This window comes from Stegastes partitus, unplaced genomic scaffold, assembly GCF_000690725.1.
Source record: "Stegastes partitus isolate 25-593 unplaced genomic scaffold, Stegastes_partitus-1.0.2 Scaffold867, whole genome shotgun sequence".
NCBI lineage: Eukaryota > Metazoa > Chordata > Actinopteri > Pomacentridae > Stegastes > Stegastes partitus.
This window is the reverse complement of record NW_007578598.1, coordinates 279,460-297,392: the sequence shown is the minus strand read 5'-3', so window position 1 is coordinate 297,392 and position 17,933 is coordinate 279,460. Positions and strand designations below refer to the sequence as shown.

Sequence of the window (17,933 nt, the reverse complement as noted above, 5' to 3'; positions counted from 1 at the left end):
GCAAGGTGGCTCGGTGGTTAGCACTGTTGCCTCACAGCTAGAAGGTCGCCAGTTCGTGTCACTTTGAGGACACCCGGGATCTTTCTGTGTGGAGTTTGCATGTTCTCCCCGTGCAGCGTGGGTTCTCTCCGGGCTCTGCGGCTTTTCCCACAGTCCAGAAACATGTTGAGGTTAATTGGTGATTCTAAATTGTCAGTCGGTGTGAATGTGAGTGTTCTTGGTTGTCTGTCTCTAAGTGTAGCCCTGTGATAGACTGGTGACCTGTTGCCCTAAGTCAGCTGGGATAACCCCCCCGCGACCCTAGTGAGGAATAAGCAGTGTATAGATGATGGATTTATGGACATTCAAAAATTGTGATTTCTTTATTTTTAATGATTAAAGACATTATAACGGTGTCATAAAGCACAAAAGACATTTCTGAGTTCTCTCTCCTTCTACTCATGGTTGCTCTGGTTCCACAGAGGTCCAGACCTTTATATTGCTGGTAAAAATAAAAAATGTGACAGGAACAAAAAAAAGAAACACCCAGAAACTGCTTGGAGTTGGGGGGGTTAACTTCAGAATCTGTTGGCTTAATCAACTTTCTTTGCAACTTCCTGTATACGTCTGAGATCAGTGAGCCACAGAACGACATTAAAGTTGGTTTAAACTGATATTAACCTTATTCTGAGAACTTAAAAACAAGCTTCCACTGTCATGAAATGTCCTGTTTTCTGTCTAGCCGAACAGCTGCTCACTGCTCAAAACGATACTATCAGTGTGTTTGGTCTTTACTTGCAAAGCTGCATTAGTGATTGAAGTAAAAGTGCTGCAGTCAAAAAGCAGCTAAAGTTGCTAAAATGTTGTAAACCTTCAGTTCATTTGATTACCTCTTGCAGTTTGGTCCAGTAGATGGCACTGTTTTCACACTTTTGTAAAGAGACAGAGAGGCCAAGGAATTCAAATAAAATCTACTGTGTGATGAGTTATTGGAAGCTGACTTTAAATAGACAAGTACAGTAATCTACATTTAGATTTAACTCGGGCCCCCCGCTGCTTTTAAACCAAAACCCATCCTCTGATCTCGTCGTTCCTCCCCCTCTGCGGTTCCTGCAAGTCGCAGTAGATCATGTTGGATGAAATATTTATCCTCGGCGCTGCGGTTGGGTTTCACACACATCTTACAAGTGTACACAGTTCAGAGATATGTGAGATTTCACAGACCAGTAGTGAACTGGAAGGCTGCTTCCAGTCTGAACCGTAGCAAACCCAAATTCAAGGAAACATTGTTTGCTGGAGACTCTTTTTATAATTAAATCAGAGGCTGTTGTTACCTTCGCCTGACACTCAACTGTACATTTGAATGCACATTTACAGTCTAACCAGTCTCAGGTATGTGATGGTGTTGAATTAAAGTCTGATATTCTCTTAGTGACATCACGATTTCTAAAAATGTCCCCAAAAAACTAAAATTTTCCATGACATCGTGACATGCAAAGCATCATATTACTGTTTGCATACAAACCAAAACCACAAATGAAGCTTAATAAACTTATTTGACAGGGAGAAAACAAATTCTTCAAACAAAGAATGTGTTGCAGCCTTTTTTCACTGTAAGAATAAAACAACCCGTCGTCTGTCCCTGACTCCTTAGAAAATAACACAATGTTTACAAAATGCCTCAAAACATGCAGCATAAATAATCATAATCACATAATCAGTACAATATTGTTGGAAAACCAAATTAACTGAGGCCTCGTCAACAACAGGAGGAGAATTAAAGGGTCAGTGCACCTAAAATTAGCGCCGAACTTGCTTATATTGGTGCTCTGAGTTTTTAAAAATGATCATTCTTGAGCACCACAAGTGAAATTTGAAGGCAAATTAAAGTGAAATTATTTTATTGCATTCCACTAATCTTTGGTACAACAGTTTGGATATAGTTTAAACTTTTACAGTTTGAATCTTTAAAGAGTGAGAGGGTCTTTAGGTAAAAGTGTTGAATCCAGCCTTATTGTGCAAAGGGATGCCTTCTGCTCCCCTAAACTCCTCTGCAATGTCATCGAACGTCCGCCCTTTCGTCTCCGGGAGCCGAATCCAGGTGAAGGTGAAGGCGAGCAGAGCCACGGTCATGAACAGGAGGTAGACGTAAGCGCCACAGATTTTCTGTGCGTGAAATAAGACAGTAAGAAAAACAAAAAGGTTGTTTGATTTATCTCCAGGTCGGCTGCCATCTTTCCGTGCCGCACCGTAGCAAGCAGATGTTTCCCCGGTTAACTGTTAATTTAATCACTTATTAAATTATTCCAACCAGATTTTAAAGGATTCAGCAGTATATTTTACAAGATTTATATCTGTTTTTACTATAGATACACATGTACGGACTGAACAGATTTATAGCCTGTATTTAACAGTCACGTCTCTGAGGTGTAAGTGAACCAGAAAAAGCCACCTCCAAAGTTTTCCCCAGCGTGCAGGCCAACAGTAGCAACGCACCAGTAATGGAGGAAAGAGCAGCGCCAGAACAAACTTCCCTCCCCAGTTGAGCATGCTGGTGAAGGCCATGGCGATGGGCCTGCCGGGCTGGTCGAACAGCTCGGCGGCGATGAACCAGGATATGGGCCCGGGGCCGAGTTCGTAGGCGGAAATCAGGCAGAAAACCAGCAGCACCTGAAGGCTGCGCAGCTCCGGGACCAGGTGCTGCACAGCGAAGGCACAAGTTACTGAATCAGTAGGGGAACATAATAACTCTGACTTTTTTCTGGCCAACAGAGCGATTTGATTTGTGATATAACTTTTCCATACTTCTGTGTAAACACTGCCTGCACTTCAGCTAAAAGGTCCCTGAATTTTTGTAAAGAGGTTGTTGGTCTTTAAATTATAGTTTTTTTATACAAAATCTGGTGCAAAAAGTTATTTTTTTGGGCACATTTCTAAATAAGACATGTAGAATAAAGTAAAGCAGCTTAGATTTGGTTAATTTTCCCAACACTCAAAAAAGTTTGAATTGCAAAAATCACAAAAAAGTAAAACTTAAGTGTAATTTCTGTCATTATTTGTTTTTTTAAGAACTCGAATCATGTGCAATATTTTTCCGAGCGCCAACAGGTACTAACAATCTTGAAAAAAGAAAAAAAATGAAGCTTCCACATGCTGTAGATATTCAACTATTTATGCACTTAGATTCCATACTTGTATGTACACAGCCTGCAGTTCAGTCGAACATCAAAAATCTGTATTTTGACAAACTGTATTTAGTTTTTTCCATAGTGTGACTGTAAAAAAAAAAAACAGTTTTAAAGTATTTAAATCATTTATTTACTATTTTTTATTTACTGTTATTTCCACAATTTTTACTTTTTGAATGTGACACTCATGCTGCCAGATCTTAAATGCTACTTCACAGATTTTTATTTACAGTGTAGACACACCGACAAGTGCAACCATTGAAAATGTTTAGTCACACTTGACAGATTTTTGATCTCACATGTGACCAAAATTGCCAGACAACTTGGAACTTCAGCCTCAAGGTTTATTTTATTTTATCCTCTCATACATTTCCTAAGACCATGTTCCAGGTTTCTTGAACGTTGGATATATCATCGAGTCCAAGACTGGCACATTTTCCTGCGCAGCTGGAAACAACCGCACTGAGATGATCTTACCAGGACAGAATCGACGATGGTCATGAGTAAGTTGCACACAGCTATGGAGATGAAACCAGTCAGGAGCAGCTTTCTCCTCCCTGCCTTCTCCATCAGGAAGAACTGGGGAGGAAAAAACAACACAGTGCTGATTCTGCTCACATTTCATCCCACTTTTCTGAATTAAAATGCAACACTATCCTGCGGCTTGCGGTTCAAGCTGCTCAACCATTCACGAGGAAACGGTGACAACACTTTAATCCTGCAGCCAAGGCTCTGATGCAGCTTGTGGCAACATCAAGAAGTGATGCCACGACATATTTTTAAGTTGAGTAACCTGTATGATATCGTAGCACTTTAATAAAACCACACACAAGTGGAGCTTCAGCATGGAGAGTCACCACTTACTGCTACCAAAGTGAAGGTCACGTTAACGGCACCGACACCCAGAGTCAGATACTTGGCCTGGTCAAACTTGGCCTGGAACATTCTGGTGGAGTAGTTGATTATCTGGAAGAGAAAGAGCAGGACTTTGGTTTAGTGGGTTACTGGGATGTCTTACTGTGTTTTTTAGCAGTGGAGGCTTTGTACTGACACACTGACTCAGTCTGAGTGCTGAGGTTAAATAATTTATTGAAGAAATACCAAAGAGCTGCGGCTGAATATTCATCTCAGTGTGAGGAAGCAGAAAACTGACTTTTTTTTATCATAAAAACACAGCCATGACAGTATTATTGAAACCCTTTTGGGCTTCAGTGAAACGTTTTTCAGACAGAACGCAACTGACCGCGTTGAATCCAGACAGCTGGCTTCCCAAGTTGACGATGAGGACGATAATGATGGGCTGCCTGTAGCTGCGCTTATTGAAGAACTCGTAGACGGTCAGGCCACTCTGAGTGTGGGCGGCTTCCTCCTTCATCTCTTCCAGCTCAGCGAACACTGTGTCTGCTCGGCCTCTCAGCCTCTGCAGGGCTAAAACAACCAGCAGCGGCTTCTTTTAGGGAGCTGCTCAAGTGGCAACGTGTCCATAAAACTGAGATACTAGAGCATAAATAAAAGCATTTTCATGTTTTCACACCTGGGAGTTAGTTTTAAATCCTAAAGCTTCTAATAAAACTTCTTCAACACAAAAAAATGAAAAAGTGATGAGTTTCACGCTTTTATAAGTTTATTTTTAAAGCGTGAGGCTACTTTTTACATCAATAACATGACTATCTTCTCACAACATCGAACATTTCACTTTAGAAAAAGATAACTTATTGCAATGATGTCAAGAATGGATACATTGAGGAAAATTGCTGATTTACACAATTTATTTAAGTTTTTCTTCACGTTTGGGTTGAAACATGGAGAGATTATGCGGCTATAGAGCAAGTGGATGATATTGTAATAAAGTCATGTATCTACAGAGCTGTCAGTGCTGACCAATCAGAAATCATGCTGCCTTGTTCTTCCTTTTGTGCAGCCCCGTGCATTTTAAAATCTGTTTGTGTTCACATAATTGTCACAATATCATCAACCTGCTCATTAACAGCAGAGTCTCACCAACCTAAACATTATGTAGAACTTAATTAAAATGTTTTCTTTCATTTATCTTTTCTCTGCATCATTTCTAAATGTTTTCATGTTATCGTAAGAAAAACAGTATATTGATAGAACAAGAAGTTTGTAGTTATATCAGGATAAGTTTGCATGCTGTATAACCGTAAAAATATATAGTTAGAATGTAAAAAACATCTATTATAACAAGAAACTTTTCACCTTAAAACTTGAAATGTATCCTTTTTTTTATTTTTCTGGGGTGGCGCTAATGTGCTTCCGTAGTTTAAACATTACAAGAGATAAGCTGAAGAAGTTTATGAGCTTTAAGATTCAGAACTGACAAAGTTGTGTACATGAGCCATATTCTTCATGTATGTTATCCCATTGTTACGTGTTTTATAACAAGATAAATATATTGTTAGAACGAGAGCAATCCATGTTGTAATAGGAAATGAACTTTATACTAATCAGATTTTCTTTTTATCTGCACTGATTACATACAAAGCAGACTCTTTGTATATAGTCATTGAAGCTATCGGGGTGCATTTAGTTATTGCATGTTGTCTATTAACGTAACGACTAAATTAGAATTAACATGAGCAGTAATTAAAATTTTAAATAAACTGAGTCCCACCAGTTTCCGCCTTTCCCTCCTCTCCTCGGTTGATGAGAAGGTATCGTGGACTCTCAGGACATAAAGGCAGAACCAGGTACTGAGTTACAGCCGGGATCAGAGACAGAGACAACATCATGGCCCAGTAATGTTCTGTACCCAGAACTGTCTCCAGACCAGCCACCTGCAGCAGCAAAAAACAGGAACATTAATGCGTTATATAATTCACATGATTTTTCTGGGCCAATTGGCTCCATTAAACAGAAATTAGGTCACTGGAGCTGCATGAAGCTTCCTGGGCTCCACAAAAAGAGCAGTGAAACGGGTAGCCGATCTGAATGTGAATTGAAGTTCCTCATGGTATTGTGTGCATGGACTTGTTTCTTGTCAGCATCGCCCATAATTATGTCCTGATGTTTGGTTGTTGGGTGCATTCTCACAAGAGGTGGTCATTTACAATGTAATACCAAAGCAAACTTCCAACCCAGTCTCACGGCAATTCATAAAATAGTCATGAAATTTAATCTATCGTTTCGTGTCCTGGGACACGATTTGTCCGACTTTTTCGTGTTCCCCAGCACGAATTTCAAACCAATGCATTTCAATTGGAATTATCTTTCCTGTCTGGGACACGTTTTTCCCTATCAGACAGCGCATATAGCTTATAGCAGCTGAAGCACACTTTACCGGCTCAGCTCCGGTGCTTACAGAATGTTAACGTTGGTCAGTGTGGGCGCACACATCTGTACACTGATCTCTATAGTTATTAGTGTGGACGGGCCAGAACAGTAAAATTGGTTAATGCCTGAGACTGGGTTGAAACTTCCCCACATAGCAGAAGCTAATTAAACAAAATAAAGTCTACAACGGCTTCACATTTGCACAGAGGAATGTAGAATATTTAGTTTTTTATAGAATCTGTGACACATAAAATACAGATTTAGTTCATTTTCCCAGTTGAATAGCGTTTCACAGATGAGTAGTTCAAGGACCATTGGGATCTTAAAATCAGCTTTTCCAGTTTCTAACTCTCCTAAATGGTGTAATTTTTGCCATTTTTTTATTCTTTTTTCATAAAGATAATACTCCTTTCAAACATGATGGCGGGTTTGAGGTTTCAGAGGGTTAAGGAAAAGTTTAGACAGATACATACGGACATATATTGAAGACACTAGTATTGTCCAACCCCAACCCAAACTAGATTTGAAGAGCGTAAAATCATCCAGCAGGACCCTCACCATTCCCACCAGGATGCCTGTGGCGAAAGACACCTGGTTGAGTGTAGCAAAGGCCCCTCTCAGGTTGGTGGGGGACATTTCCTGGATGTAGAGGGGGTTCAGACTCATCACCAGACCGCAGAACAGACCAAACACCAAACGTCCCAGTATGAGAACCTCGAACGACTCGCTAGCTTTGGATGCAAACATCATACAAGCTCCCACCACCGACAGTCCATTAACAATCAGGATGGAGTTACGTCTGGAGAGGAAGTGAAGAGACAAAAAAACATGTTCAAATCAACGATGGAACTGCAAGAATATGTTCTGTTTTATGTGCTTTTTACCTGCCATAAGAATCTGCCAGGTATTTGACTCCCAGAGAACCCAGCAAAGCTCCGAAGTCCTTAATGCTGACGGAGAGCGACCACAGGAGAGTCAGGCTGTGGTCTGGCATGGACTGGTTGTGTCTGGCTCTCCAGGTGTGGTTGAAAAACTCTTCGATGATCTGAACAACGATGGTAGAGAGACACAATCTGCATCACGCTGTATACGGAGAGTTTTTTAGGGATGACCAATGAAACAAATATGTTGTGTAAAATTCATTCAACAATCAATTTTATTTCCCTTGAAATAGAAAAATTCACTGTTGGTATCGGGCAAATTATTGAAGGCTTTTTTGAGTTCAAGGGTTATCAAGAGGAATGTAGGAAGTTTGCTGAAGCTACAATTGTGAACAAAAGTTGACATACATTTGTAGAACACGTATATCATGGCAGCCTGCCTCGTATGACTCTTCATATCTCTATGATGGAATCATTAATGCACGTGTCTTCTTCTTTTGGAAATACAACAAACTCTGTCAGGTCAAAAATATACATACAGCAGCTTAAATGATCAGTTTTGTGAATGTAGACAGCTATGGTAATCAGATTTTTTGGTGGCATTGCCTCTTGACTTCTTGTGAGTGATTACAGTTGACTACAGCTGCTGACTCCTCTGACATAATTTAAATAGGATCCATTGGATCCACTCATTCAACTCAGCTCAACCTTCTTCTTTCTGTTAGTTTGGGTTTAGTCTTTATTCGGAGCTCCTCAAACTTTGATGTGTTACCAGTTGTTGTGCATACTGTGGATCTCTCTGTCACTGTGATGGGTTTGTCTGAACGAAACCACGATGAGCAAAAGTGGCCTACGTCTGAATGACACAATGTCGTGACTTTAACAGACTGATGTAGCAGCAACGTTATATATTCTTTGTCTAAGAATGTCTGTGGGGTACGACTTTGTATATGACACAAAAGCCACTGAATCGTGCAAGTACTATAATTTCAGGCTGCTCGTGGCGGGTGACTGCGTCCGAAACTGTGAAAATATTACTATTTGTATCAACCCTTGTGTCATATTTTCCCTCTCAGCTGGGGCTCACTTTGGCCGGAGCATTGATGTTGCCGGTGTGGTATCCGATCTGCAGCGAGCCGAGCACCGCTGCCAGGATAGAGGTCAGGAGTGTAGTTGTCAGATGGCTCTGAAACAATGTGGAGGTTTATGACATTTAGTTCTTTATCTTGCACCTTTTCTCACACAGTAGCTAGAACAAGATAAATCATACCGTTTAAAGTAACACTGAAGCGCTTTAGGCTAGTAGTTCGTACAAAAGCAGTCAAATTTTCATTAGCAGCGTATTTATTGAAGAACTTGTCTTTTTTGTGTTTTTATCAGCAAAAATTTAATTTAGCAATCCAAAATGGGCAATAGCTGCTTACAATTCTGCAAAAATGTATTTTACTCTCAGTGCACGTTTGACCCTTCTTGGTTACGTCCACATGAGTGATACAGGGTTGAAAGGAACTACGTTGTTTTCACACGCTAGCAAAATCACATGAGTTTCCAGGGTGCTATTCATCATGCTGACTTGTCTCCTGCCGTCCCTCCCTGCCATCATTCTCTCAGAAGAGCTAAGAAACATGAGGACGAAGGAACCAAAAGTGCCACATGAGAAATCTTCGGTTCCATAGTGTCAGTCTGAAGAGACAGCGGTTACCTATAACAGCTGTACCACCTGTCAAATCAAACCAACACCTGTGAAGTTGCAGCGTTTTTATATGGGGCATCTTGATTTAAGCGTATGTTTTCTTGCACCAAGCTCCTCCCAAAGCATTGTTGTCTCCATGACGTGCACTTAATCCATGAGAAAATCCTCAGTAATGGCAAATGATTTCTGGGTCATGAAAGGAGAGGAAGTTATCACAATGAACAGCACCCCAAATCACCATAGCTGAGTGCTCCTTCTCTTTAGTTCATTTGGAGACGATGCAAACAAACCTCCTGAAACGCCATTTGTTAAAGTACGGCGGGGTGTCACTCCCTCTGGATGCAGGTGCATTTATTGTCTTCTGATTTTATTTCTGTGAAAACCCAAGTAATGGTACAATTAATGAACAGTAATCACAGACTGTATATAAAAGATGGATGTGGCCTTTTGGGTCAGTCAGTGTGAAAGCGTTTTAAACCTGCATTCTTTCTAACAGCCAGCAGGGGGCAACTCCTCTCTATAGAAGTCTATGAGAAAATGGCTCCTTTTCTCACTTGATTTGTTACTTCAGTAGACGTTTTCCTAATAAGTTTATGGACTCGATTACTAGTTTCAAGTCTCCTTAAATACAGCATGATGTTCATTTAGTAAATTATGGTCCTATTTTGAATGAATTAGACAATAAAGCTTGTGTTTTTAAGGAAGGGCTACCTTGTGATTTAGTGGTTGACTGATTATTATCCTAGTTTAATATCAGATCTGATATTCCAATTTTTTTCCCGTTATAATTTTTTAAGACTAATTTCCAATAGGATACAGTCATTTCAAAATTGCTCTGATGCAGCCACCTCTCTCTATCTGTGGGCAGTGTCCCACATTACAATCTGACTGGTTACAAGTCATGAGTAACAGCCTGGCAACACTGAAAAACAAATGTTGAAAAGTTCTCTTTAAATTTAGCACATGTAAAACATAACCAAAGCATGTCAACAGAGTTTATGTTGTTCAGAATTGCAAATCTTATCAGTTTCAAATATCGGTTATCAGACTCCTTGATTAAAACTAATCAGTATCATATCAGTTGACCCCTATTGTGAATGACAGGTGGCTATCGTATCGCTGTGTATCATCAAGTACTCAGTCAGATCCACCCCTCACTCTTTACATCCAATTTTCAAACAAAATTTGAAAAAAGCAACAAGATGGCAACAACCAAAATCAAAATGGTAGACCACAAACCAGTGAGTGGCATCACAGTTGCCACATCCATCTTTTATATATAGTCTGACAGTAGTAGTAAAGGATTCTGACACTTGTACATGATGACAAAAATACTTTTTCACATGGTATTTTTTATATATATAGTTTTCTGCTAGCCGAATTGCATTAAGACTTTCTTTAATCAACACACATTTCAGGATACATGACATATGTTTGAAAATGTAAGATTTATAGTTATAAAAGGTATTCTGTGCATACAAAAAGCAACAAGAAATATGTTATGTACTTGCTACATACAGATTTCTGTTGCTTCTCTTTATGCCAGCTTACCTTTAGCGTGGAGCGAAGTGTCTGCTCGAAGCATAAACAATAAAAAGTAGAGACCTGGTACGACCTGTGTGCATGCCGTGTCTATATCCACATATCTAAATTATTATCTGTATTTCATTCCCAAGTGTCGTACATTGATCCCGTTTCCATCCCTGAGATACGGCTGCGTATATCTGAACACCACTCAGACCTACATTCACTCACACATATTGGACCAGTGATGAAGTCACACCCAGCTGGTGAATTTGGGGCAGAGCTGACAGAATGGCGGCCGTGGGCCTCCTCCGGTTCTCATGGACCAGCTGATCCACGTCCTGACTTCAGACTGACTCAGGATCTGTTTACCTGCTGGACCCAAACCTGAAGTTGACTCTGGAAACAGAACAGCTGCTCCACAGTCAGGGCTTCAGAGGAACTTGTTTCCATTTGGCATTTTTGCAGTAGCACAGCCATGTGTTTTAGCTGTTGGTCTGTAGGGACTTTGACCTGACTGCACACTAACCCACAGAGACTCCTGTCACCGCGGGGACAAAAATTAAGGTCACCCACATGAGGTTTTCCTGCATTCTATTCAGTGTTTCCCAAAGTGCAGTTATGTTCCGGTTGATATGCAATTAAGCAACTCGGTCAGTGTTTTTCCCTTCTGTAATTCGTTTACATGTGAGTCAAATGTGAAAGGCATAGTAGCATAAAGTGAATGATGTCTAGTGTTTGGAGTAACTAAATCGTAACAATATAAGATAAACAGCAACAGCAGCATACTTAATTGTACATTGCAGATCAATAATTGCTGAGAAGGAGATGCAGTATGTTGCTTTACAGGATGATCTTAAAAGGCAACACCCATCGCACGATGCTGTGACAATTTAGAGCCTCAAGGATTTAACAGATGGTACTGGGATGAAGTAGTATATGCATGTATGTGTGCTCTTTCTTCTGTCACAACAGTCCTAATGTTGCCCTAAAATGCTCCCTTCTGGTCTGCAGCTCTGACTGAAGCTACATGCATAAACTAGTGTTCGCAAAACCAGACTGAACTTGGACAAGGAGGTAAAATAGGCAGTGGTGACAAGAGGGGGATGACTTTTTGATGGAATTTTTCATAAAATGTTTACCTAATAGTTCTTGTAAGTAATTGTTTGAAACCTTAATGCACAATTTTATATATTTTATGAGACATAAAGGCCGGAATTCACGAGACGGTCGGCATTTTGAGCAGTACTCTTGCATGTTTTACAATGAATCGTATTACGTTGTATAAAGGAGTCGCCTCTGATGGTGAGTCTGAGCGGCCATGATTTAGAAAGTTGGTCTTTGTTGCTGGTGACTCTGCATCGCACAGTTTGAGTCAAGGTGAATTATTGCTTTTACGCAGGTTAGCGGCTTTCTTTCTTCTTTCTACAGCACTGTGAGGTAACCCACCATTAGCTGGTGCTATCAAACATTGATAACTCACTAAGACACCAAGCATGCTGGCATGACATGTGAAAAAGATGCAAAAGTGGCCATCATAAATTCCACTGGGGTACAACAGTGCTATTTTATATAATCCCAGCTTAATATAACATTTGTGTGCTGGCCAGATGCCAGTCATCCTCAAGTCTTCGTCATGGTGCTCATTTGCGAGCTAAACAGCACAATGCTCTCTGTTAGCCAACACAGAAGTGACCGCCTCCTCTGGTCACGACAGCATCCAACCGTAAGAGGCTCCACCTGGTGGAAGTAACAGTTACTACAGCTAATGTACAATATTTGAAGTGTGTATTACCCTGGAAAGTGGGGTCAGGTATCAGCACATACTAAATATTACGTAATCTGGGTGAGATCAGGAGCTAATAGGCCTTGATTGGGACATTAACACTCATAAAACTCATAAAAATTACCAAGAACTTCTGTAACTGTATATATTAAATATAGATGTATTTATTTCAAAAATCCAGCTTTTGATTATTTTCCTACAAATCCAGTTGTTGTTCAGTTGTTGCTCTTTGAGGTTTGAAGCCGCCTCGTCTCGATGTTTGTATGATCCAGTCTTTCATGTTTCTCATAGTAAAGATAATTATGAGTGTTTGTGGTTTGCGTGTGGATTAGTGTATGGACCTGTGGGGGTTTTGTGTGCATATGTTGTACGTAGGAACATTTCCCATAATTTCCACCTATGAAGTCATACTGTACTTAAAATCTTAATCTCATTACTCCACTGCTTTGTTGTCAGCCTGTGAGTTGCGCTGCCGTTATTGGTGCGTCTTGTTTCTTCACACGGATGACTGAAGTTTAATCCAATCCAGTCTGACTGGATGAACGTAAGCGTGCATTTTTGTCTGTTTTTGTGCTTGTTTGCATGTTGGAATTCTGTACACCTCTATGTATAGAATATATATGTGCACATAAAGCACTTCCACCAGTAAAATACAGGTTATAGGTGGCGGATCACGATGAAATCATGACGTCGTTTAAACACACATCTGCCTCTGAAGCCAATCCAAAAGGCCCATAAGTGATTTTCACAGCCAAGACGCAAGAGCCAAATAAATGTAAAAAAAAATATGAAAAAGAAGGATGAACATTCCCCAGACTCACCACAAACCACATCATTTGTGCATGAAAATATTTTTATCATTAAACTTACACAAAATATGTACAAATAACTATTAAGTGGCCCCTGCGGCCTGGAAGTGATGAAAAGCAGATAATTCCAGTCCGCAGAAAAACCTGCACAGCCCTGACTCATAGCTAAAGACAGAAAGCAGATAAACTTCTACTTAAAACACACTTAAAAGCAGCGCCAGCTTCATAGTAAAGCGCTTTATTCTTTGTAAGTTGTGAACATGAGGGCTGCAGATAATGATTGTTGCATATTTTTGATCAATTGAGTTGTTGTTACGTCTAAAAAAATGTCCAAAAATGGTCGATCAGTGTTTCCCAAAGACTTGTCAGCTCTAGTTTTGTCTACAACATGAAGATATTAAGGAAAGAACCAGAAAATATTCAATTAAAGAAGCTGGAAACAAAGAATTTAGATCATTGTTCTTTCCTTTCTGTCTGAAACAAAGTAATCAATCGATTATCAACATAGTTGGTAGTTATCTTAACAGTTGAAAACTCATCGTTTTTCTGTTACGTGTTTTTGTTTATTTTTGCTGAGACAGCACACAGCTAATCGTAACTGCCCCAGAGTTAGCTAGAAGCTAATTAGCATCTGCTGTCTGTCTGTCGTCTATCTGCACAAAACAATACAACATTTTAAAGTTCGTAAGTGTGAGATGATAAATAAAAACAGTAAATATAATAAATTAATTAATCGATGTATAAGCTATGCATAGCTACGTGTCAAACTACTGAGCAATTGCATGTTTTAGATGTTATATTGTTTGTTAGGTTTTTATTTTTTTTTTAAATATTGAAATCACATATTTTGTGCTTTTGTCTGGCTTTGTTGTGATTATTTTTGTTGTTTTGCTTTCTTTTCTTTGCACAATTCAGTGCATATTAAAATTAGTTAGCTACTACTTTGATAATGGATATATTTATTTCCTCCTCTATGGAAGTAAACTGAACATCTTACAAGACAAAACACGACACAGCTTTGATTGACCATTTCTAGGCATTTTTAGACCAAACAACTAATTAATTCATTAAGAATTAATTCACTAGACAACTTAAGTGCTTTTACTACAGTTAAATTGAATTTGGGTGTATTTCAGAGTAAATTAAGACATAAAATCACAGTTTATTTCTGTTTTCCAGAACAGAAATTCCCTCTAACTGGAGTTTTACACCCGTACCTGCCTTGTGCTGACTCTAATCCGCCCACAAAAACTACTTTAATGCCACAAGACTGTATTTATTGCAAATCCATAAACCCCTCAGATGTCCTCCTGGCACAATAGAGCACCAAAAAGAGAGGAAAGAGTAGTTAGCATTAGGGAGTAAAATGCGTCATCCACCTGCAAGTAGTGTTCCTGCAGCTGAGTTCTTAATCAGCGTGTGGATACGCCTGTCTGGAACATGACCCTTCACCCGGAGCCCTGGCCTCCTGGCAGGCGAACCCCTGACCCCGAGCTCCGGCAGCTGGGCAGGTGCTGCTGCAGCCTGACGGGGGCACAAATGGTGCACCGTCATCCCCCCACCGCTAATGTTTAGCCATCACACAGGCTAATGGCCCCCTCTAAATTACCTGTAATGGTGTTTTTGATCTGTTGCTAAGTGTTTCAATGCACACGAAGGAGGGGGGAGGAAGCTACACAAATTTACTCATCACCAACACAACATGTGGGAAAAGTAAAAGAGTAGGTCATTGTATTGGACAACTACTACATGGGCTGATGGCTTCTCCATATGAGCCCTGTTAATTGACATTAAGACAAAACTTGCTAGCCTATTTATTTGTTTATAACCCCAAGCTATTTCTTTGCTTCTGCCACCTTTTTACTTAATATGACCTCATTTTTTGCTGCAGTATAAAGTCCCGCTCCTCTTCTTAAATGGCACCATCATGGTTATCAGTGTATCAAACTCCTCAAAAATACCTTTCATGTAGTATAATGTTCTAATGTCATAGATCCTAAAAAAAAAGAAAGTTGCATTTGTTCAGTTATTTTGACCAATTTGACAAACCTGGCTCCACATGTACACCATTTTACCAAACTCCACAACATGGCAGAGGCACTTAAATAATAAAATCGGGATGTAGACAAAGATTTAAAACAATCAGAGCAAAATAACAAAAGACGTTTGAGAGTGTAGTCGCAGTCCAGCAAAGCGTCGTCTACAAGCTTTATCAACCTTCTTAACCTCAAGCAGTGTCTTGCCGTTTCTTTGCTCCTGTCAGAAATATATTCACTGTGGGTTCATTTTTCCGTGCAATATAAAGTCCTGCACTTCTATGGAAACAGAACCATGACTAGTGAAGAAAACCCCTGAAATTTCTAAAGCCGTAAATCTTAAAAAAAAAAAAAAAAAAAAGTTGACAAATAGTAGATATTTTACTACTTACTGTTGTTTCACCATGTTCAATGTATCTTCTAACAACTTGCTCCTCTGTATACCACTTCTGAGCGATGCTGCATCTGATTTAATGAGCAGATGCATTTTATTTTTCTCTCAGTCGCTCTTATTTTGGATCCATACTTGGTTTCCATCTGCTTCGTGTGAACACTGCCTGCAGTTCAGCCGAATGGTCCCTTTAGTTTTGGCTTCTCAGTAGTACAGAAGTTTTAATTTTTAATTTTTATTTTTTGCAGAATCTGGAGCAAATACTGTTTTTGGTATTGTTGAAATGGGACATGTAGAAAGAGGTGATTTTGATGAAATCACGTCACACATGATTAGTTTGAGGACCATCAGACAGTTGACAGTCTGATGATTCTTTCTGTGTTTACAGTTTCTGACAAGAATAACATGCCTTTGAAACTCGTCAGCGCATTTTGGGGTTCAGAGAGTTAAAATGCACCAGAAACATGGATTTAAATGTTAAATCATCAGTTGGAGAAATAAAACTAGCTGCTTTAACTTATCTTTGACTGACTGCACAACTGATTTGTTTCATTGCTAAACTCTACTGAGTTTAGAGCAACGTGTTACTGTGAAAAAATAATTTTAAAAAAAGTGTTTCACTGTTTATTGTGTAGATGTTTTTATAAATCTCTCAGCTTATTCACACTTTGGGTAAGTGAGCAGCACGCAAAGCACTTTGAAAAGTCTGAAAGTTGGACAACACAAAGTCCTAAACCTCCTAAAACAACATCAGGCAGCACCTGTACTGCCCACACGTCACTTTCAGAACCCAAATTCCAGCCTTCACCTATGAAACCCCTCCGGCAGCCCGCCTACCCTCCACCCCACCTTCAACAAAGCAGAAAACACACATACACACACACGCACATACATCCCTAAGCAGCTGCGTCATTATAAAACTCTTTTGAACTTCACACTGGAAGTCAAATGCCACATGTGTCAGTACAAGACAGATGTACTGCAGCTGCCTCTTGGCTCCAATTTCATCTGTGATACCACCCTCTCTCTCTTTCTCTCTCTCCGCTATTTCCAAACCACCCCCATCACCAGGAAGCTCACCCCGAGCCCTCCGCCTCCCATCATGCACTGACAACATCCGCACCTTTGAAGTCTCATCCCTAAATCAGAGCATCTCGCAGCGGACACAAATCATTAACCCAAACGAGTGCGTCTTCGGAGTCTAGTTCCAACTTTCCAACATGGGGACGATTAAAGAAAAGATTCCAATCTTAGCAATTTGTAATGTTGTTAAAAAATATTGTAAAGCAACGGAACATAAACTGAGACAACAAAAAAGACAGCAACTGCAAAACTCTGTTAACTCTTTCAACCTCAACCAGCTTCTTGCTGTTTCTTTGCTCCTGCCTCATTTTAATTCACAGTCCCACACATCTATGGAAACAACACAACCATGGCTAGAGGCAGAGGGACCTCAAACATATCTTTTGTGTATTATGACAAAGTTCTAATGTCATAAATCATAATACATGAAAACTGAAAGCTGAATTCCTTTGATTGTTGTATGAAAATTAAAAAAAAAAAAACAGGAATCCCAATGAGCAGCATTCCTCCAAGTGCCCACACTTGTTACTGATATTAGAGAAAATGGTGAATCTACATACTATGAATACTTTACTACTTATGTTTCGACAATCTCTAGAAACTTTTTTCACGCTACGGTGCACATCAACTGTAGAAAGATGTTTCACCATGCTGAATGTATCTTCTAACTAGTGGAAAACTCCAAGGAAACCTTTGTTAACCCTCTGGTCCTGACACAGTTTCTTGCCGTTTTCTTTGCTTCTGGCGCATTTTTATTTAATGTGGGCTCATTTTTTAAGTCCTGCACCTCTGTTCCTATGTGCAACAGTTCTCCAAGTGCCCAAACTTGTTACTAATATTTTAAAAATGGAAACTTAACATATTACACTATTAACTTACATTTCTACAAAAAAGTACGACTTGAACCTGACTCAGTTTCTTGCTGTTTCTTTGCTCCTGCCACATTTTTATTGGCTGTGGGCTCTTTTTTTTTTCACTGGAATATAAAATCCTGCACCTCTGTGAAAACAACACAACAATGGCTAGGAGTATAGAAAGCTCAAAGATGTCCTTTGTGTAGTATGACACATTTCCAATGTCATAGGGAAAAAAAGTTGACTTTCTTTGATGGTTTATTTTCCCAAAAATTAAAAAAAAAAGGGGACTCCACATGTGCAACATTTCTCCACATGCCCACAGTTATTACTCACAGTGGAAAAAAGTGGTGGCTTTTTGTATCATGTATATTTTACTACTAAAGTCTCTCGACAAATAATTTTCACCCTGCACTTT

The 17,933-nt window shown here is 39.7% G+C and overlaps 1 protein-coding gene across 1 annotated transcript; it reads right to left on the bottom strand.

The window, feature by feature from the left end:
• Nucleotides 1-1,965: 1,965 nt before the first annotated feature.
• On the bottom strand, nt 1,966-9,337 carry slc2a1c (solute carrier family 2 member 1c). Its single transcript, XM_008293274.1, has 10 exons — nt 9,323-9,337; nt 8,427-8,525; nt 7,343-7,503; nt 7,017-7,257; nt 5,800-5,962; nt 4,411-4,595; nt 4,032-4,133; nt 3,645-3,746; nt 2,476-2,679; nt 1,966-2,145 (listed from the first exon to the last, which is right to left on the bottom strand). The coding sequence occupies exons 1-10, from the start codon at nt 9,335-9,337 to the stop codon at nt 1,966-1,968; spliced, it is 1,452 nt and encodes a 483-aa protein (XP_008291496.1).
• Nucleotides 9,338-17,933: the final 8,596 nt, after the last annotated feature.